This window comes from Hemitrygon akajei, chromosome 7 (genome assembly GCF_048418815.1).
Source record: "Hemitrygon akajei chromosome 7, sHemAka1.3, whole genome shotgun sequence".
NCBI lineage: Eukaryota > Metazoa > Chordata > Chondrichthyes > Myliobatiformes > Dasyatidae > Hemitrygon > Hemitrygon akajei.
In genome coordinates, this window is record NC_133130.1 from 168,354,873 (window position 1) to 168,378,498 (window position 23,626).

Consider the following 23,626-nt stretch of genomic DNA (forward strand, 5'->3'; position numbering starts at 1 on the left):
TGGAGCTGAGTTTACGGACAGATCAGCCATGATCTTATTGAATGGCGCAGCAGGCTCGATGGGCCGGATGGCCTACTCCTGGTCCTATTTCTTATGTTCTTATGTTTTTGAGCAGTTTGTCATTGATCCTACTAGGAGATCAGCTATACTGGATTGGGTGTTATGTAATGAATCAATCAGAGGCGATTAGGGAGCTTAAGATAAAGGAAACCTTAGGAGACAGTGAGCTTGATATGATTCAGTTGAACTTGAAATCTGATAGGAAGAAAGTAAAGTCTGACATAGCAGTACTTCAGTGGAGTAAAAGAAATTACAGTGGTATGAGAGAGTTGCTGGCCAAAGTAAATTAGAAAGAGTGCTGGAAAGGATGACAGCAGAGCAGTAATGGCTTGAGTTTCTGGGAACAAGGAGGAAGGTGCAGGAGAGATGTATTCCAAAAATAAGGAAATGGTAAAACAGTACAACAGTGGCTGACAAGGGAAGGCAAAGCTAAAATAAAAGCAAAAGAGAGGGCATACAACAAAGCAAAAGTTTGTGGGAAGATAGAGGATTGGGAAGTTTTTAAAAATCTACAAAGAGCAACTAAAAGAATCATTAGAAGGGAAAAGATGAAATATGAAAGCAAGCTAGCAAAAAATATCAAAGTGGATATAGGACAGCTAGAAAATGAAGCCGTAGAAATAATAACAGGGCACAAGGAGATGGCAGATGAACTGAATGAGTACTTTGCATCAGACTTCACTGTGGAAGATACTAGCAGTGTGCCAGATATTGAAGGGTGTAAGGGAAGAGAAGTGAGTACAGTTACTATTACAAGGGAGGTGGTGCTCAAAAAGCTGAAAGACCTAAAGATGCATAAGTCACGCAGACCACATGAACTGCACCCTAGCCTTCTGAAAGAGGTAGTGGAAGAGAGTATGGAGGCATTAGCAATGATCTTTCAAAAATAATTGGACTTTGGCATGGTACCAGAAGACTGGAAAATTGAAAATGTTACTCCACTCTTTAAGAAAGGAGGAAGGCAGCAGACAGGAAGTTATTGGCCAGTTAGCTTCACCTCAGTGGTTGGGAAGTGATAATAAACCAGATTCCGTTTCTGAGTCACTTGTATAGGATGAGGTTATGGAGTACTTAATGTCACAGACCAAGACAGGACAGAGTCAGTATGGTTCTCTTGAAGAAAAATCTTGCCTGACGAAACTGTTGGAATTCTTTGACGAGATTACAAGTGGGATAGATAAAGGGGATGCAGTGGGTATTGTCTATTTGGACTTTCAGAAGACTTTTAACAAGGCGCCACACATGAGGCTGTTTACCAAGTTAAGAGCAAAGTTACTGGCAAGTTACTCGCACAGTTAGAACATTGGCTGATTAGTAAGAGGCAGCAAGTGGGAATAAAAGGATCTGGTTGACTGCCTGTGACTTGTGGTGTTCACAGGGGTCGGTCTTGGGACTGCTTCTTTTTATGCTGTATATCAGTGATTTAGATGATGGCATAGATAGGCTTTGTTGCCAAGTTTGCAAATGATATGAAGATTGGTGGAGGGGCAGTTAGTGTTGAGAAAATAGGAAGGCTGCAGAAAGACTTAGACAGGTTAGGAAAATGGGCAAGAAATTGGCAAATGAAATACAATGTTGTAAAGTGCATGGTCATGCACTTTGGTAGAAGAAATAAATGTGCAGACTATTTTCTAAACAGGGAGAAAATCCGAAAATCTGAGATGCAAAAGGACTTGGGAGTCCTTGTGCAAACACCCTAAAGATTAACTTGCAGGTTGAGTCAGGAAGGCAAATGCAATGTTAGCATTCATTTCAAGAGTTCTAGAATGTAAGAGCAGAGATGTGTTGCAGAGGTTTTATAAGACACTGGTGAGACCTCACCTTGAGTATTGTTAACATTTTTGGGCTCCTTATCTCAGAGATGATGTGCTGGCATTGGAGAGGGTTCAGAGGAGGTTCACAAGGATGATTCTGGGAATAAAAGGGTTATCATATGAAGAGTGTCTGATGGCTCTGGGCCTGTACAAGCTGGAATTCAGAAGGATTGGGGGGGGGATCTCACCGAAATCTTTCAAATGTCGAAAGCCTAGACAGAGTAGATGTGGAAAGGAGGTTTCCCATGATGGGGGTGTCTAAACAAGAGGGCATGGCCTCAGGATAGAGGGGCGTCCATTTAAAACAGAGATACGGGGAAATTTCTTTAGCCAGAGGATGGTGAATTTGTGGTATTTGTTATCACAGGGAGCTGCGGCGGTCACGTCATTGGATGCATTAAAGATGGAGATTGATAAAGTTCTTGATTGGCCACAACATCAGATGTTATGGGGAGAAGGCTGAGGAGGGAAAAAAAAGTTTGGCCATGATTGAATAGTGGAACAGACTTGATAGGCCAAATGGCCTAATTCTGCTCCTATGTCATATTTTCTTATGTTCTAACTCTGAAGCTGAAAATTTGCTTGCTTTCTCAGTCTTCCACTTCAGACGAAAGGTCATTGATCTGAAACACCAATGGATTATCCCTTCACAAATCAGACTAACCTGCTGACTACCTCCAGCACTTTCTGTATTTATTTCAAATTTCCATCGTCTGCACGTTACTCCCCCAACTGAAGATAATTTGAGGAAAAACAGTGGTATGACAGGACATAATTCACAATTCCTACATCCCTTAGCCTTTAGTTAGGTTCAGCCATTTCTCCAATCGTTCCATTTAATAGATCACTTTGTCTTGAAAATATACTTCTCGGATTAATGCATTCCACCCCCACCCATCCCATCAAATTTTCCATAATGTTACTGTATATTTTGTATTTTGAATGGAAGCGTCTAAGGTTTCACACTCTATTCTAACGGCGTAAAGAATGCTACTTAAATGAAATATATATATATATATATTTCTAAACAAAAAAATGTCTTTATATGAAAACACTCTTAACTAACTCCAAGTATGTCAGCATTGTTTAGTAACTGGTGTAAGATGTTGATTTGCTATTATTAAAAATAAATAGAACACTTAATACTCAGGATACTATATGGAGCTTAATGACCTTCAGAGAACTTGGGGAATATAACAAAAGTACTATCTCAGGAATCTGTGTAATGAAGAATGTTGGGTTGATCATTTAGCAAAAGAATAAGTTTAGCAAGAAAGCCAGTAATAATTTTCACAATCATGAAAACTAATAATACTTGTAATATTTAAAGGATTCAAACAAAACCAAGTAGATTGAAAAATAAGTTGGAAACTAAGATAGATTCCGGGACAAACATTTCACATACATGTGCACTGAGGACAATATAAGTGATACATTTTAAATTTTGGATGCATTAAAACACTGAAGAATGTGCTGAGAAAGCAGAACGTTGATTCTGATAAGTAAAACCAATTTGTTTGGCCTATAGTTTTTTGAAATGTAATGGCTCTAAATATGTCTGAACCTGCCAGGAGCAGAATAGTCAAAAAACATTTGAAAAATAACCATAAGAAATTCCTTTCATTTGCTGTTCTAGACACACTTATGCCCACTGAGAAAGTAACGCTTATGTTCAAGGCTCGTTTACTAGTGGAAGCACTAATGAACACAAGTAAGAATTCCGCACGCCAAGGAAGTATCCCAAAACTCAGAATTGAAATGAAGTTGGTTGAGATAGATTTTCAACACTGGAATTCATACAATAAGGCTCTCAACACTTGAAGTTACGTTAAAAGTAAATGGGAAGAACAAAGAAAATTGTGAAATAGATGATAAATAATCTAGTCACAGAATACTACAGCATAGGAACAGGCCCTTCAACCCATCTCATCCAGGCTGAACTATTATTCTGCTTATTCCCATCGGACCACACCTGGACCACAGTCCTCAATACACTTCCCATCTGTATATTTATCCACATTTTTCAAATACTGAAATTGAACCACTTTCCCTGGCAGTTTATTCCATACTGGCACCACCCACTGAGTTCCCCTTGAGTATTTCATCTTTCACCCTTAACCTAGCACCTCCAGTTCTAGCTTTTCCAATCTCAGTAGAAAAAAAAACTGCTGTATTTTCCCATTTATACCCCTCATAATTATGTATACCTCCAGGTTCGAAAAAAGAAACTGAAAAGCTCAGGGATTGAGCACCGTCTGGATGCTTTGGACATTAGTTTACTTGACACATAAACTCTTCTCGGGCTTCCAGCTAGGTACAAGTGTTGATTTTAACAGATGCTTCAAAGACAAATTCCACCTTCTTCATCAGGGATGATGCCTAGGCATGTATAGTCTGGTGGTATGGCAGAGTTTGTCATAAAAATGTCGGCGGGAAGCCCGAGAAGAGTTTATGCATCATATATGCCAGGAAAGCTCTAGATCCTTTTTTATTAGCTTACTTTTCCGCAGGTTTCTTTTCATCTTTTTGTTTGGATCTTTGTCATCTCCCATACTATCTTCATACGGTCTCTTCAAAGGTGCCGAGAGAGGTCCTGAAAAACAACCCAAAGCATTTTTCTTTGATAGACATTTTTAGATGAAAGACTGATATCAACAAAATTGTTTATGATATACTGCTGAGCTGAGATAAGAATTTTGCTGATTATTCACATAAATATTGCTTGTAAGTAAACATTCGGAAGCTGTTATTTTAAAATATTTACGGATCATTCTTGTGAAGGCTAATATGATCTCAATGTTGCATCTTTTTTTTTCAAAACTGGGAGTTTCATCAATATTCCAGATTTCAGTAAACCATTGGCGTCAACTTATTAAAGAGAGATGCATTAGTGGTGGTGCTGCTGTGCTTGGAAACTGCTGTTCACCTGGGTGCCAAGGATCTGATATAAACCCATGTCATGTCATTCAGGTCAAGCCTTCTCTCATTATTACCATCAGGGAGAAGATACAGGAGCCTTAAGATAGACACTTAGTATTTTAGGAACAGCATCAGATTGCTGAATGGTCCATGAACCTGAATTTAGAAGATCGAGAGGGCATCTCATTGAAAGCTATCAAATATTAATAGATAGAGTGGATGTGGAGAAGAAGTTTCTAATAGTGGGGGAGTCTAGGACCAGAGGGCACAGACTCAGAATGCAAGAACTGAGATGAGGAGGTATTTCTTTAGCTAGTGACTGGTGAATCTGGGAATGTATGGGCACAGACAGCTGTGGAGGCAAAGTCATTGGGTATATTTAAAGCGAAGGGCGATAGGTTCTTGATTAGTAAGGGTGTCAACGGTTACAGTGGGAAAGCAAGAGAATGGGGTCGAGAGGAAAAATAAATCAGCTGTGATAGGCTGAATAGCTTAATTCTGCTCGTGTCTTACAGTCTGAAAAAAACCATAAACACTACCTCACTATTTTGCTCTTTTTGCACTATTTATATTAATTTTTATGCATTACACAGTACTGCTGCCACAAAACAACAAATTTAACAACATTCGTCAGTGAAAATAAACCTGATTCTGATTCAGTTCTCCTTCAACAATGGATTACCAACAGCTTGGTGCAGAGAGGCTGCCTCTAAGAACTGGCACTGGGCAGGCTAGGGCAAGGCGTACAGCTGCAGGGTACCAAGATAAGGGGTTCATGGTAGCAGCTTGCTGGCTCAATGAGTGTGGGCTATAACTGGGGACGGTCCACAGTTGCTCTGTGGTGACAGCCTGCCCAAATTCTTCTCTCCTCTTATCTCTTGAGTATGCTTCTCCCCATCTGAAAAGTTTTTCTATAGTGGTTACTGGCCCTCACAGTTATCAACTTTGAGAAATTACATCACTAATTAGCTCTGGATCATTACTGACTGAAAGTAATCAGCTAGCATAAAGCATAATTAATTTTATTCAGTAGGGCTCACAAAACATTGAGCAAGTATAACCACATTACCTGTTTAAAATGGGAACTTATCATGAATAAGATTTTGGTTGAGTGAATACTGGAATTCTTGCCAGCTTTGTGTTTTGTATCTCTATACCCAAATGCCAAGAAAATAAGCTGAAAGCTTGGATTCACAGATCCATAACTAAAGCTTTAAGCACTCAGCAACAAATTTGGAATTTCCCAATCAGCTCAGCATTCTTCATGGTCTTTGGTTACAGTCAATAACTTAAAAAATTTGGAATATTCATCAGAAGTTTCATATATCTGTGGATCGAGGATGAGATCAAAATAAGATCATAAGACATGTGAGCAGAATTAGGCCATTTGGCTCATTGATTCTGCTCCACTGGCTGATTTATCATCATGGCTGATTTCTGATCCATCTGAACCCCATTTTCCTGCCTTCTCCCTGTAACCTTTGATGCCCTGATTAATCAAGAGCCTATCAAACTCCATCTTAAATATACCCAATGACTTGGTCTGTACAGCCATCTGTGGCAATGAATTCACTACTCTCTGGCTAAAGAAAATATTCTTCATCTCTGTTCTAAATGAATGTTCTTCTCTTCTGAGACTGTGCCCTATGGTCCTAGACTGCCACACTATAGGAAACATCCTCTCCACATCCACCCTATCTAGTCCTTTCAACATGCACCAGGTTTTAATGAGATTCCCACGCAGTCTTCTAAATTCCAGAGAGTACAGGCCCGAAGTTATCAAATGCTCTTCATATGTTAACCCCTTCATTCCTGGAATCATCCTCGTGAACCTCCTCTGGACTCTCTCCAATGACAATACATTCTTTCTGAGATATGGGGCCCAAAACTGTTGACAATACTCCAAGTGCAGCCTGACTAGTGTCTTACAAAGCCTCAGCACTATCTCCTTGTTTTTATGTTCTATTCCACTTGAAATGAATGCCAACATTGCATTTGCCTTCTTTACCACAGACTCATCCTGTAAATTAATTTTCTGTGAGTCTTGCATGAGATCTCCTAAGTCCCTCTGCACCTCTGATACCTGAACCTTCTCCCCATTTAGATAACAGGCTGAACTATTGCTCCTTTTACCAAAATGCATTATATACATTTCCCAACACTGTATTCCATCTGACACTCTTTTGCCCATTTTTCCAATTTGTCTAAGTCCTGCTGCAATTACATTGCTTCCTCAGCACTATCTACCCATCCACCTATCTTTGCATCATCTCCAAACTTTGCCACAAAGCCATCAATTTCATTATTCAAATCACTGAGAACAATATGAAAAGTAGTGGTCCCAATATGACCCTGAGAAACACCACTAGTCACTGGCAGCCAACCAGAAAAGGCCCCTTCTATTCCCACTCGCTGCTTCCTGACTGTCAGCTGTTCCATTATCCATGCCAGTATCGTTCCTGTAACACCATAGGATTTTATCTTGTTAAGCAGCCTCATGTGTGGAACCTTATCAAACATCTTTGAAAATCCAAGTAAATAAAATCCTCTGTCTCTCCTTTGTCCATTCTGCTTTTTACTTCCTCAAAGAACTCTTAATAGATTTGTCAGGCAAGATTTCCCTTTATAGAAACCATGCTGACTTTGCCTTAATTCATCATTAGTATCTTGAAACTTCATCCTTAATAATAAGCTCCAATGCTTTCCCAACCACTGAGGTTGGGCTAACTAACCTATAATTTCCTTTCTTTTGCCTTCCTCCCTGGTGCTGAGGCCTTATAAAGTCTCATCATCACATCCTTGCTTTTGCATTCCAGTCCTCTCGAAATGAATGCAAACATTGCATATGCCTTCCTTACCACCAACTCAACCTGCAGCTTAACCTTTAGGGAATCCTACATGAGGACAGCCAAGTTCCTTTGAACCTCAGATTTTTGAACTTTTTCCCCATTTAGAAAATAGTCCATGCTTTTAATCTTTCTACCAAAGTGTAGAAACCATACACTTCCCTAAACTATATTCCATCTCCCACCTCTTTGCCCATTCTTCCAATCTAAGTCCTTCTGCAGACACCCTGCTTCCTCAGCACTAGCCCTCCACCTATCTTTGTATTGTCCACAAAGTCATCAATTCCTTCATGCAAATCACTGACATATAACGTGAAAAGAAGTGTCCCACACTGACCCCTGCGACACATCATTAGATACTGACAGAAAACCAGAAAAGGCCTCCTTTGTTCCCACTCTTTGCCTCCTGCCGGTCAGCTAATCTAACCTGCTAATATCTGTCCTGTTATACCATGGGCTGTTATCTTCTTAAGCAACCTCATGTGCGGCACTTCGTCAAAGGTCTTCTAAAAATCCTAATAAACACCATCCACTGAGCAACACACACAAAATGCAAGAGAAACTCAGCAGGCCAGGCCGCATCTAGGAAAAGAGCAGAGCCAACATTTCGGGCCGAAATTCTTTGGCAGGACTGGAGAAAATACACTGATTCTCCTTTGTCTATCCTGCCTGCTATTTACCATGCTGACTTTGGCCTATTTTGTCAAATGCCTCCAAGTACCCCTAAAAACCTCATCCTTAATAATAGACTTCATCTGAAGACAGACTAACTGACTTACAACTTCCTTTCTTCTCCTTCCCTCCCTTTTTATAGTGCAGTGACATTTGCAATTTTCCCTAAAAAGTTAACAAATTTCATGACATAATATGCCAGTGATATTACATCTGATTCTGGTTCAGGTTTCCAGTCCTCCAGAACCATTCCACAATCTAGTGTTTCTTGAAGGATCATTAATAATGCCTTCACATAATTCAGCTACCTCTTTCAGAATCCTGGGTGTAGTTTATCTGGTCCAGGTACTTATCTGCACTAGTTTTGTTTATGGTACCTCCCCAAAGTGATTAAATCACTTGGAATTATAAAGGTTTTGTGGTATTTCAATTTTAAATATCATGAGTCATTGATTTGCACTGACTGCAATCTGCATTCCAAAACTTCAGTGCAATTACACTAATATCACAGGAAGTGTAACAAAAAGACTAACCCAAACTAGCAGAATTTCAATTCAATGTGTTTATTTGATACTATGAAATCTACCTACCATCTCGCTCACTCAATGATCGAGACCATTTCTGAAGTGAGGATCTCGTTGATGGAAGAGGGTCCATCTCCAGTACTTTGTAGATCTGACCAAAAGCCATAAGTCTAAGTGCATGCTGTAAAGACAAAATATACAGATACAGGTAAATACAATTTCATAAACACAGGAAATTCTGAAGATGCTGGAAAACTTGAGCAACATACACAAAATGCTGGAGGAACACCAGGTCAGGCAATAAACAGTCAACGTTTTGCACTGAGACCCAAAAAATCGACTGTTTATTCCTCTCCATAGATACTGCCTTTATTACAATTTAAATTTTTTGAGAGTTATTCAAAAATTTAACTTTAGGATAATGTATATCAAATGGAAGTTGTTCAAGGATATTCAATATGTTTATTGAGGGATCCACAGAACTTCTATATCTGCTTGACACTTAAATACTCATGGTGTAGATGCATGTCTATGAATAGGCAAGGAAAGTAGTGCTCCATTCCCACAGGTCAAAGTAAAAAAAATTCAAAATAAATTTATTATTAGAGTACTTATATGTCATCATATACAACCCTGAGATTCATTTTATTGGGGGCATTCATATAAAAAAACAAACAAAATAATATTATTAAATAAATAAGCAATAAATATCGAGCACATGAAACCAGTCCTAATGAAGGGTTTCCGCCTGAAATATTGACTGTTTTTCTGGCCAGCTGAGCTCCTCCAGCATTCTGTGTGTATTACTATGAAGATCGAGTCCTTAGGTTGTGGGAACAGTTCAGCATTGGACTGAGTGAAATTGAAAGAACTATTCCCTCTGGTTCAAGAGCCTGGTAGTTGAGGGGTAATAACTGTGTCAGGTGGTGTGGGTCCTGAGGCTTCTGTACCTCCATCCTGATGACAGCAGTGAGAAGACAGCATGGCCTGGATGGTGGGGGTCCTTGACGAGGAATGTTGTTTTCCTGTGACAGCACTCCATGTAGATGTGCTCAATGATGGGGAGGACTTTACCCCATAATGGACTGGGCTGTATCCATTTCGTCTTTCTGACAAAGCTCCAAAACTCTGAATGTCGCTAATATAGGCAGATAGCAAAGAAAACCTGGGGGTATAACCCACTTATGATACATTGAAAACGCTAATGAATGTGTCTTCAGCCACATCACCAACAGACTAGGAAGATTTCACCCAAGATGCTTCTCAGGACTTGGATGTGGAAGTTTACCAGCAGCAGGAATTTTAGTTCACTGTCTTGCTCCATTTTTAAAAATGAGCACTAACAGAAATACTGTAAGGGTCTGTTCTGCTTGAAACACAAGAACTTCAATAAAATGACAGACAAGACTTATTTTTACATTATAAAAATCAATTTATTATGGTTCTTCATTCCCCAGAGCACAGGAGAATGTGAGATGACCTCATTGAAGTCTATAATATCATGAAATATATAGATAAGGTGAATGGTGATAGGTTTTTCCCCAATGTTGGAAACTCAAAAAATAGATGGTACAGATAAAAGATGAGAGGGGAGAGATTTAAAAGAGACCCTAGAAGTAACTTTACACAGAGGGGGTAACGAGTACTTGGAATGAGCTGCCAGAGGAAATGACTGATGGGGGTACAAATGCAACATTTAGGAGGCATTTGGATTAGGTGCATGGTGGGAAGGGTTATGGGCTGAACGTGGACAACTGCAGGGAGGATGGGAGGTTGCTGTGGTCACCATGGACCAATTGAGCTGAATGGCCTGTTTCTGTGCTGCAATACTCTATAACTCTATGATTCAAATTATCCCATTATAAATTTTTTACACAAACTGACAGGTTGAGTATTGCTACTCTCAGAAAGAAGCCATTCTTCCAAGATGAGGGTAAACACTTCCTGACACTCCCACAAGACTATTTTATGACTGTTCAAAAGTAAATTATCTAAAAAAAAGTCATACCTGGGCACTATGAGTAATATTATCCATTTCTTGTGAAGTCATTGAGATCAATACATCAGTTAACTCTTTTTCACAAGGGTCATGCAATCCTGGACCACCTAGACAGTAAATAAACAATTTGCATTGCAAACAGTAGATTACATTTACTATCAAATTACTCAATTTAGTTAATGTGACAAATAACCATTTAACTAGAACAAGAGTGGAGAAATTACTGTATTTGTTATTTTTTCCAAGAGTTAATGTTATGTATCTTACCTGACTTTTAATCAAGTTCTGAACAAGTATTTCATAAAAGGGTATTAACTTGAAACTAAATATATTTAAAATAATCATCAATTTTCAGCACAGTGATCATTGTTAATATATTAAATTGGCAAATTACTTTTTTGCTAATTGTTATTTGAGACACTTACCAGGTAGAAGAATCCCAGATGCCAAGCACTCCATTACACGTCTCAGGGCTTCACCAGCCCCTAATGGCCTATTACTAGTACCTATGGCTTTTTCACAAATAAGCTCTAGAGGCTAAATGTAATAGGAACAATATATCAGTAATATCCAAAGGGAAAGGTAAAGCTTATTATTTTTTCAAACAAAGTTATATATTTTGATTGCATGAACGATGTTCAAACTTAATACAGTGGATTCAGGTTAATTGGGCCATCAGTTAATTAGGGCAGCCGTTTATTTGTGATAAACTCTTAAAGAACAAAAACTAAATCGAGAAAATATCTGGGATTCCTTTTGTTTAATTGGGAGACTATGCACTTAATTGTGATAGGAGACTGTTGCTGAACAATTTCTAACTAGCATCAGTCATGTGCACTTGTGCCATCAGACACTACACCTTGCTTAGAGTGTGTGAGCATTTTTTAAGCAGCATCAGTTGCGTGTGTTTGTGTTCAAACAGCAGTGATTTTTGTCACTGATAGTTAGTGAGAAATAAGCAGCAAGACAATTCACAACTGTTTTGCTCACTTTGCATTCAGGCTTAGAGGTGCTGGAAACGGCCTTGAGTGAAAATGAAACAAATTCATTACTTCAGCAAGTTAGGAATTACAAAGAATTTGAAGGTATCGACAAACATCTTGAATGTTACAATGAAAATGAAGGAAGATGCAATTGTTGAAAGGATTGTATGAGGGTGGACCATTTTCTGCACTAGCTGTCTATGCTGATTTTGTTCATTTATGGTCAATCAAAATAATATGGCAGCGTACATTTGTATGAATTCCTCCGTCAATAACTATTAAGAACCAATACACAGTATTATAATACTGTAGTAATTATTGGTAATATTCTAAATTGTTCTGTATTTAATTTAAATGCATAATTTGTTACTCAGTTAAACAGAAGTTTGTCTTTTTATACCTTTTTAACTATTTCCATGAAACCTTGGCTAATTGGGGCAGGCATTTAATTGGGCTATATCTACTGGTCCCGATGTGTCCCAATTAACCCAAATTTGCTGTATTTAGATTACATGAAAGATGTTCTAACTTAATTTAATATCCATGTGTCACAAATACTTTTTATATCAGTTTAATTCATGTAAAGCTTGTTAGCAATAAGAGATAAACTTTCACGGTGGGGAAAAAAGCCTTAATTAACATGTAAAGTGATTAGCGTTAATCCATATTCTGATTTTTTAAAAATTGTTTTCACTTTGCAGAAATTCAGAAGTTTACATTGTATTTCCTGTATTTTTTCAAAACTCCATCTGAGAACAAGAGACATGAAACACATAAAATGCAGAGTTCTTAATGTACCTGTACCATTTAGTTTGACAAGATAACAGTCCATATTTAAACTTACCCATCCTTTCAATGGTCCCCATGTGGGTACTCTGTTGCATAAATCACGCAGAATACGAATCACAATTACACATGACTTTAATCCATTTGCCCTTGCCTAAAACATACAGAATTGTTGTGATATGTCATCTGCTTAGCACAACTGCACATTACATAGCACCTTGGCATTCTTCAATAACTTAAATTAAATTACCATGCAAACAAAACAGAATATTTACATAGAACAGATCCTCTAGAATGGCAGATTTCATGTACAAGAAAGTATAAAGTTTTAACAATTGCTTTTGTAGCCTCATGATAACTAGTAAAAGGAAACTAACTACCTAATATAGTAAACTGACTGAGCTTAAACTGCGCAAAATACCAAAGCTACGAACAAATTAATAACATTCAATGTTTTAATATAACAAATGTTTTTAACATTTAAACCTCATAAGGCTACAATAACAACAAGGTAAGAACAAGTAGCCAACCTGAAACCATTTGGCATGTCGCAGAGACGCCAAGGCGTTTAGGCATTTCTGCCTGTCCAATAAGTCCGCTGGATCTTTCATCGCAAAATTTTCTACTGGTGAATGGAATAAGAAGACAGATACAGTTTGACCAAGGGGTTTCTGTCATTCAGTACTAGGGAGTGGCAGCATCCTAGGCAAACAAGGCTCCCAGAAATTTTAATGGTTTAATAGTGCATTGTGGTTACTACAACAGCCATTTACAGTAACGTGAACATGTGAGACAGAAGCAAAAGGCATTCATTCGGGATACGAATCAATGGCATATCAACTGCAGAGAATATGATTCTGAGACTTATTTAAAATGCAGAACACAACAAATTATACCACACAGCAGATACTTTTGTTGACTGTTAGCCAGGCCTCTTTAATTTCTGGTTTTCTGGGCAATTCTGAAACTAAAACAGTGAATTGCAATGAAAAGTAAATCGTACCTGCTTCCAAACATTTAGGTCAACTTTCATTCAATCCCACTGATCTCTCAGCTTTAGCAGATCAGAATTGTAAGAGCTCATGTAATTACACATTAAAGTTCCACTCCAATTTCATCCTTCCATGATGTTGAAGACCCAGGAAACCAGAAATTAACTATGTATGGCCCTATCATTTTAACTCCTTGTGCAAGTGCCATCTGTGCAATAGCTTGTTCTCCAACAAAATTTTCACCAAAACTTTCAGCCACTTATGATCATATGAATGAATTTGGCACCTACAACGAAGGTATTAAAATGTAACAGAAACTTATTATGGCAGTTAACCCCTAATGAAATTTGTATAAGATGACAATGGTTTCAGGTATTTCCAACAACTGGAGTTTCTGCCTTGAAAAGCATCAAAAACATCTGCCATAAAGTACAATATTTCTTACACAAGGGATACAAAGATAAATTGCTGTAGATGGGTGGTTAATAGTCTAAAACACTGGATTAGACAGCATAAAGGATGACTGTCTGCAGGGGCAAATTTTCATGAACGTAATTCTGTTACAATGAACCTGATTACAAAATCTCACATCAACATCACCACGATATTTCATTATTTTAAATCATTTTATTTCTAAACTTAAATATAGTTTCAAGTAATTCTGATGCTCTTGGGGTATTAACATGGTGATTACTGGAAAGTTTCAATTTGTTTAAAAAGTTTTTGGCATGTGTTTGATTATATTAAAGGGCACCTCTATCCAAACATAGAAGATTACATTTTTTTTTGCAGTCAGTCATCTTTTACATGCAAGTTCTACAGAAAAAAAGATAAGGATAGGGGACAAAGAGCAGGCAGTGAATGGGGTAGACTTGCACCAAAGTCCCTTTTAACAACACTCATGTATTCACTTCATGCCCTGTACAATTTTGAGTTTGAAATGAACGTAAGCTTCTAATGTAGAAATTGAAGTAGTTTAAATAAGCAGATTGCTCCATGGCTTATGGTGCCAACAAATCAAATCCACGATATATGAAACCAGTTTTGGTCAAAAAAAGAGCTGCTAGATTCACTTAGTCAGAGAAGGTGATGTGTATAGCCACTGCAAAGACTACTGACACAGAATCCACATTTCGGGCAGACTGAACCAAATCACCATCAATCAGAGTCAATATTGGGGTCTTGGAAGATTTATAAATTTGACATTTCAAATGATGAAAGAACAATCTTAAAGTCTTGGTCAAGAAAAAAATTGTAATATAACTAACTGAAAACAAAGCTAAAATTCTGTGTGTGGTCATTACATTTATTTCAAACCCTGTCATTGTAAGTCACATGGTGGGTGTCAAGAACCTGCTCATCTCAAGTTTTTAAAAATATGCAATAGCACAAGTAACATGAAGATTTATCACCAAACCACAGCATCCCCCACCCTCTCCCTTACCCCTACCCATCTTCCCTCAACCAAACACCGAGATTGTAGAGAGCAGGGCATGAATGCACATGAATCATTCAAGTAAGACAAAATGTACACAGCTGAGTAAGTCCCCTTCAGCTAACGTTGCTTTGAGTGCTGATTAGTGACTATATAGCATACTGTGAGGCAGGAAATTCCAGATGGCAATTAATAAATATTTAAATCAGCTGGCTGTTACCAATGGAGCTTATTTCAAAATACCGTGCATTGTTTTATACCACAATTTCTTGCTGAACAGTATTAAATTACTGAAGGGACTTGTAGCAAGTCTAGAAATAGGGAGAACAGCAACAGGGAGTCCCCTCCTGCCCAGGTGGGCACAGCTGCCTCCATTCCCATGACAGAGAGCGGCCAGTTGGTCAAAGGTCTGACATTGTCCAGTAAGACTCATAAACTATCATTGACACGCTTTGCAGACTAACCAAAATGAAAGCCTATAAGTAAACAATAAAAAAATTAACACTATTTTATTCTGACCAGCCATTTTTCTTTACCCAATCTCAGTGCTGTTAACAACTTCAATGCATTTTAAATAAATGGACACTGAATACCCTTTGAGGTTTTAATCCTTGTTTTCCAAAGTTGTAGCTACTCATAAGAACAGTGTAATTTGCAATCTCACACACGCTTGCCAAGCGCAGAATGAGGCCAATCTCATGAGTGCAATTCCAACTTATTCTTCAAAAAAGGTAGAAGGATGCTGACACAGACAAGAGAAAATTTGCAGATGTTGGAAATCCAAGCAACACACACAAAATGCTGGAGGAACTCAGCAGGCCAGGCAGCATCTATGGAAAAGAGTACAGTCAATGTATCAGGCCAAGACCCTTCAGCAGGACCTTCATATGCTACCTGGCCTGCTGAGTTCTTCCAGCATTTTGTGTGTGTTCGTTAGAAGGATGCTGATACTATTTAAATTAAACCACTGAGTTGTAAGACCACATCACATGAAATACTTTCAATCCACTGACATCTTACAAAATTTGACAATATGTGGTTAGGACTAAAACAACTGTGATGGGGTGCAATGCTCAAACCATTGAATATAAGTACTAGTAATGGTTTGTCAGAAGAATTAGTTAAAAGTTGCTACTGCCCCACATACACAAATAAAAAAATTAACCACTACAATATTTTTAAATATGATTAGAATTTGACACATTTCGCAGTTGGACCTGGAAGTACATTTTATAATTTTTTGCAACACTGAGATGGGGTCATGTATACTTAACATATTTGCAATATCTTAGGACACTTCTGTGGTCAGAACAAGTTCTGTGAGCATGCAGTAGACAGGTAATTAATTATAAAGCTAAAAATTCCATAAAGTTTATATATACAAATAGTCAATAATTTTACTTAATTCCCTATAAATATTATCTATATATCCATTTTTTAATTTGAAATTATCTTTGAAACTCTGGATAAAGAACCTTCTGCTTTTCATTATTTAAAAAGAAAAATATTCAAAGATTTTCTCCAGCTAAACCCTGAAACTGCAAAATTTATTTTCAATTTGTGTTTACACCTGCTCTGCAAGACCACAGAAGTCTTACAGCAAGCATAAAACAGTAATATATATGAAAACAGCGATCAATATACCTCCATCTTGTTTCTTTTCCACTTCATCCCTGACTGCTGGTGAACTGAGAACAATTTTCAGTGTCAACTTGGGTTCTTTAGTATTTTGCACAATGATGGCTGCCTCTTCTGTGCATTTTTCAACTTCATATTTTTCTTCTGTTAGTTTCTAAAAGTATCAAAAATACAAAATAGACAATCCAAAATTTAATAGTTCTCCACATCTACCTACTTCAATACAAAGGTCATTCATCAGTGAATGTTTGTTTATATAATACTAACAAATAACAATGGAAAAATCCTCTCAGGATGATAATTGCACTTTAAAAGTGTAAATCTTCAGCTGTAGCAAGCTATTTCAAAAATTTATGACCAGCTAAATATTATTCCCCCAATATAAAACAAATTTCACAACATTAAAAAAGTGATTTCATCTTCTTAGAGGACTTCCCACAGATGTTAATTATTATAGGCACAATTGCATGTCCTAATATTACATGTAATGGTACTTTTTCTCCCTAAAGGTAATTTAAACCATTCTTCTTACAGTTTTCAATTAGACTGATGATGACCTACTTCTACTCCAATGTTGTGAATCCTGAGATGGCGAATCAAGTCAATGTGTGATCTGCAAACTCTACCAGACATGGGCAAGGTATCCGTTGAGGTGGGAAGAATAGCCTATGAAATAGTAACCTGGTCCCATCACTCATACAGTGCATCTGTGTGCTCCCATTTATGGCCTTGAGGTTGTTAATACCAAGTTGAATATTCCTGCTACACTTTGAGTGGTCATGAGGCAGATACTTCTAGCAGTCAGTGGAGCTGTGACATTTGTTCAACAAATCTTTGAGCACATGTCAGAATAACTTTCCCTATCTACCAGATAATAAGACCATATGATATAGAAGAAGTAGGTCATTTGGCCCATTGAGTCTGCTCTGCCATTCAATCATGGGCTGATCCAATTCTTCCAGTCATCCTCACTCCCCTGCCTTCTCCCCATACCCTTTGATGCCCAGGCTAAACAGGAACCTATCTATCTCTGCCTTAAATACACCCAATGACTTGATCTCCACAGCCACTGGAGGTACCACATCTCTCCATATCTTCATTCTAAATGGACATCCTTCAATCCTGAAGTTGTGCCCTCTTGTCCTAGACTCCCCTACCATTGGAAATAACTTTGCCATATCTAATCTATTCAGGCCTTTTGACATTAAGAATGTCTTTATGAGATCCCCCCCCCCCCTTATTCTACTGAACTCCAGGGAATACAGCCCAAGAGCTGCCAGATGTTCCTTATACGGTAACCCTTTAATTCCTGGAATCATTCTCGTGAATCTTCTCTGAACCCTCTCCAATGTCAGTATATCCTTTCTAATTTAAGGAGACCAAAACTGCAAACAATACTCCAAGGGTGGACTTACCTTATACCTCTACAAATGAATGCCAACAATGCATTTGCCTTCTTCACCACTGATTCACCCTGGAGGTTAACCTTAAAAGTATCCTGCACAAGGACTCCCAAATCCCTTTGCATCTCTACATTTTGAATTCTGTCCACATCTAAATAATAGTCTGCTCGTTTATTTCTTCCATCAAAGTGCATGACCATACACTTTCCAATTTTGTACATCATTTGCCACTTCTTTGCGCGTTCCACTAAACTGCCTAAGTCTCTCTGCAGGCTCTCTAATTCCTCAACACTACCTGCTTCTCCACCTATCTTTGTATCATCGGCAAATTTAGCCAAAAATCAATTAATCTCATAGTTGACATACATCGTAAAAAGCAGTGGTCTCAACACTCACCCACTGTTAACTGGTAACCAGTCAGAGGAGGGTCCCTTTATTCCCACCCTCTGTTTTCTGCTGATCAGCCAATGCTCCACCCATGCTAGTAACTTTCCTATAATTCCATAGGCTCTTATCTTGCTAAGCAGCCTCATGTGCAGCACCTTGTCAAAGGCCTGCTGAAAATCCAAATACACGACACCTACTGCATCTCCTTTGCCTACCCTTCTTGCAATTTCCTCAAAAAAATTACAGTAGATTAGTCAGGCAGGATTTTTCTTTCAGGAAACCATACTGGCTCTGCCCTATCTTGTATTGTGCCTCCAGGTACTCCGTAATCTTATTCCTAACAATCAATTTCAACAACTTGCAACCACTGATGTTAGGCTAACAGGTCTATAGTTTCTTTTTTGCTGCATCCAACTCGGAAGCGGAGTTACATTTGCAATTTTCCAGTCATCCAGTACAATGCCAGAATCTATTGATTCTTGAAAGATCATTGTTAATGCCTCCGCAATCTCTCCAGCTACCTCCTTCAGAACCCAAGGGTGCATTCTATCAGGTCCAGGAGATTTATCTACCCTCAGACCATTAAGCTTCTTGAACACCTTCTAGGTCATAATTTTCACTGCACCTACTTCATTTCTGGTATACTGCAGATGTCTTCCACTGTGAAAACTGATGCAAAATACGCATTCAGTTCCTCTGCCATCTCTGCGTCTCTCATTACAATATCTCCAGCATCATTTTCTATTGGTCCTATATCTACCCTCAACTCTCTTTTACCCTTTATATACTTAAAAAAAGCTTTTCGTATCTTCTTTGATATTAGTCGCCAGCTTCCTTTCATAATTCAGCTTTTCCTTCCTAACGACCTTCTTAGTTTCCTTCTGCAAGTTTTTAAAAGTTTTCCAATCCTCCATCTTCCCACTAGCTTTGGCATCCTTGTATGCCCTCTCTTTTGTTTTCACTTTGACTCTGACTTCAGTTGTCAGCCACGGTAGTGTCCTTCTTCCATTTGAAATTTCTTCTTATTTGGAATATATCTGTCTTGCACTTCCCTCTTTTTCCGCAGAAACTCCAGCCATTGCTGCTCTGCTGTCCTTTTTGCTACTGTCCCTTTCCAGTCAACCTTGAGCAGTTCCCCTCTCATGCCACTGTAATTTAGTTTCTCCTTCTCAAATTTCAAAGTGAACTTGATCATATTGTGATCACTGTCTCTTATCATCTATGGAACATTGCATAAAGTCCTCTCATAACCACAGAATACAAAAACATTTTTTGCACAATATTACCAAATGAGAATAACTAGGGCCCAATGCATTTGGCCTCGGAGAGGACACTGTTATCGGTTAAAATGACTGAAGCTCTGTTGCACTGATCTTTATGATTTCATCAGGGTTCATACGTTCAAGCCAAGAATGCAAGATGCTGCAGAAAGCACACTGAATTGTGACTGAAGGATGGTTGCAGTTGGGAGCTGAATGTCCAAGGCCACACACTGCATCAGAGGCATAGGAAGGTAGGCAGAGGGGGGTGGTGTGTCTCTGCTGGTAAAGAATGGCATCAAATCAGTTGAAAGATGTGGAATAGGATCAGAAGATGGTGAAACGTTGTGGGTTGAGTTAAGAAACCACAGGGGTATAAGGACCCTGATGGCATTTATATACGGGCCTCCCAACAGTAGCTGGGATGTGGACCACAGCTTACAACAGGAAATAGAAAAGATGTGTCAAAAGGGCAATGTAATGATAGTCATGGGAGATTTCAACATTCAGGTTGATTGGGAAAATCAGGTTGAAAATGGATCTCAAGAGAGTGAATTTGTTGAATTCAGATTCAGATTCAGTTTATTGTCATTTAGAAACTGCAAATGCAATGCAGTTAAAAAATGAGACAACATTCCTCCAGAATGATATCACAAAAGCACATGACAAAACAGACTACACCAGAAAATCCACGTAATGTTTGGCGATCCCCAATCTAGAGTCCGGAGAGGCTGCTGCGTATTAATATCACACTACCGTCTTAGCGCATTCCCCAGAAAGGAGCTCCAAATCCACCAGACAAACAAGACCAAAAACTAAAGCTACAAGACCTGCACAAAACCACATAGTTACAACATGTAGTTACAACAGTGCAAACAATAGCATAACTGATTAATAAAAAACAGACCATGGGCACAGTAAAAATAGTCCAAAGATGTTAAAGGACTAAAAGTTCAAAAGAAATCACCACACAGTTTTCACAAGTCCCCAGGGTCCCGAAAGACTCGCCATCCCACGCTGGCAGCAGAAGGAAATACCCCCGCTATGGACTTCCATGGTGCCGCCCGACTCAGCCTCGCAGACGCAGCACACAACGGAAACTCCGTCGAACCTAGCCTCGCAGACGCAGCACACACCAAAAGCGACCTGACCGCAGTGGACTCTGAGTCCATTGAACCTCCGAGCCGACGACCATCCCCTCCCGCACAGCTTCTCCGAGCACCATCCTCTGCCGAGCGTATTAAGACGGCCCCGCCAACGGCCACCGGCAATGCGACCCCGAGGACTGGGGGCCTGTTCTTCCCAGCAGAGTCCCGGACCTCACAGCAGCAGCAGCAACAAAGAAGGTCTTCCTGGAGATTTCCCGATGTTCCTCCGTGCTCCCGTGTCCGTTTTCAATCGATTATGATTGCGCACGGCACCACACTTCACAAATAACAGATAATCAGCTCCGGAGTGGCTGCTGCAAGCTGCGTCGCGCTGCCATATTTGATCATTTGAATGCCTATGAGATGGCTTTTTAGAGCAGATTGTCAGCTATACTGGACCGAATGTTACATAATGACACAAAGATGATTTGAGAGCTTAATGTAAAAGAACCCTGAGGAAGCAGTGATCACAATATGACTGAGTTCAACGTGAAATCTGATAAGAAGAAAGTACTGACATAGCAGTATTTCAGTGGAGTAAATGGAATTATGGTGGTATGAGAGAGGAGTTGGCCAAAGTAAATTGTAAGGAGCTGCTGGCAAGGAGAGCAGCAATGACGTGAGTTTCTGGGGAAAATGAGGAAGGTGCAGGACAGATGTATTCCAAAAATGAAGAGATATTCAAATGGAAAAATAGTACAACTGTGGCTAACAAGGGAAGGCAGAGCTAATATAAAAGAAAACGAAAGGCCATACAACAAAGCAAAAATTCGCAGCAAGGTAGAGGATTGGGAAGCTTTTAAAAAGCTACAGAGAGCAACTGAAAGAAGCATTAAGAGGGAAAAGATGAAGTATGAAAGGAAGCTTGCAAACAATATTGAAGTGGATAGTAAAAATTTTGTTCCAGATGCTGGGAGAGTCCAGTACCAGAGGACATGGGTTGAGAATAAGGGGTAGGTCATTTAGGACAGAGTTAAGGAAAAACTTCTTCTCCCAGAGAGTTGTGGGGGTCTGGAATGCACTGTCTCGGAAGGCAGTGGAGGCCAATTCTCTGGATGCTTTCAAGAAGGAGCTAGATAGGTATCTTATGGATAGGGGAATCAAGGGATATGGGGACAAGGCAAGAACCGGGTATTGATAGTAGATGATCAGCCATGATCTCAAAATGGCGGTGCAGGCTCGAAGGGCCAAATGGTCTACTTCTGCACCTATTGTCTATTGTCTATGTTGGTGAGGCCTAATTTGTAATATCCTGTGCAGTTTTAGTCATCTACTTACAGGAAAAAATGTAAATAAAGTTGAAAGAGTACAGAGAAAATGAATAAGGATATTGCCAGGACTGGAGGAAAGATTGAATAGGCTAGGACTTTATTCCTTGGAATGCAGAAGATTGAGGGGAGATTTGATGGAGGTATACAAAATTATGAGGGCTATAGATAGAGTAAATGCAAGCAGGCTTTTTCCACTAAGGTTGGGTGGGACTACAACTAGAGGTCATGGGTTAAAGGGTGAAACGTGAAAAGTTTAAGGGGAGCATCAGGGGAAGCTTCTTCTCTTGGAGGGTCCTGAGAGCGTGAGTGGGAACGAGTTGCCAGCACAAGTGGTGCATTCAACTTCGATTTCAATATTTAAGAGAAGTTTGGATACGTACACGGATGGTAAGGGTATGGAGAGCTATGGTCTGGGTGCAGTTTGATGGGAGTAGGGAGTTTAAATAGTTTGGCACGGTCTAGATGGGCCAAAGGTTGTTTCCTGTCTTGTATTTTTCTATGACCTAGCAAATCTAAAGAACAGTAACTATAAACAGGTTCTGTAAACTGAAAACATCAGGAACTGTTAACTGTAACCAAAATGTGCAAATGCATGATGTAAATAAATAGTAATAAATAACGAGCATGAAATAACAATATAACAGAGTCCTTAAATGAGCATAGCAATTCCCTTTTGTTCAAGAGCCTGATGTTTGAGGGGTCGTAACTGTTCTTGAACCTGTTGGTGCAAATCCTGAGGCACCTGTACCTTCTACCTGATGGCAGCAGTGAGAAAACAACATGCCCTGGGTGGTGAGGGTCTTTGATGATAGATGCTGCTTTTCTACACAACGTTTCATGTAGAAGTGCTTAATGGTTGGGGGTGGGAGGTTTACCCATGATGTTTGGGCCGAATTCACTATCTTTTATAGGATTTTATGCTCAAAGGCATTGGTTTTCCCATACCAGGCCATAAGGTTTGCCAAGGTTTTTGATGACATGCCAACCTCGACAGACTCCCGTGGAAGAGGAGGTGCTGTCATGCGTTCTTTGCAGTGGTTCACAGCAATGTGTACTTTGCCCCCACTCTACTCATTTTACACCTATGACTATGTGGCTAAGTATAGCTCCAAAACCATGTACAAGTTTGCTGTTGACACCATTGCTGTGGGCTGTATCAAGCCCTATGAGGTGGTGAATCAACATACAGGAGGGAGATTGAAAACTTGGCTGAGATCTGCCTCATCTGCCACTGATACAGCAACCTTGCCCTAGGATTGTCAATTTTATTTTCAAGTGACTGTATATTTGCTAACAAGATGGTAGGCAGAGGAGGCTCCATCCCTCTGCACTTCAGCATAGTTTGAATCCCACCTCTCCTGTCACATTTTCAGCCTTGGCTTGGCGTTCACCCTTAAACACGCCACAACTTAAGAGTCCACATGTAACTGCTCTACCTTTAATCATCGAACGTGAGATCTGAACATCACTGATGAAATTTCGTAGTCCGT

The 23,626-nt window shown here is 39.2% G+C and overlaps 1 protein-coding gene across 4 annotated transcripts in view; it reads right to left on the reverse strand.

Annotated features, from left to right (window-relative positions):
- strbp (spermatid perinuclear RNA binding protein) overlaps positions 1–23,626 on the reverse strand; it is a 227,999-nt gene that overhangs the window by 57,778 nt on the left and 146,595 nt on the right. For 3 of the 4 annotated variants that reach the window (XM_073052559.1, XM_073052555.1, XM_073052556.1), the window contains 7 exons: positions 16,675–16,822; positions 13,134–13,228; positions 12,662–12,757; positions 11,260–11,371; positions 10,844–10,941; positions 8,902–9,016; positions 4,375–4,467 (listed from right to left, as the gene is read on the reverse strand). In XM_073052559.1, the coding sequence (XP_072908660.1) occupies positions 4,375–4,467; positions 8,902–9,016; positions 10,844–10,941; positions 11,260–11,371; positions 12,662–12,757; positions 13,134–13,228; positions 16,675–16,822 (757 nt within the window). The remainder of the gene's footprint in view (positions 1–4,374; positions 4,468–8,901; positions 9,017–10,843; positions 10,942–11,259; positions 11,372–12,661; positions 12,758–13,133; positions 13,229–16,674; positions 16,823–23,626) is intronic. The other variant, XM_073052558.1, reaches the window with a different exon arrangement.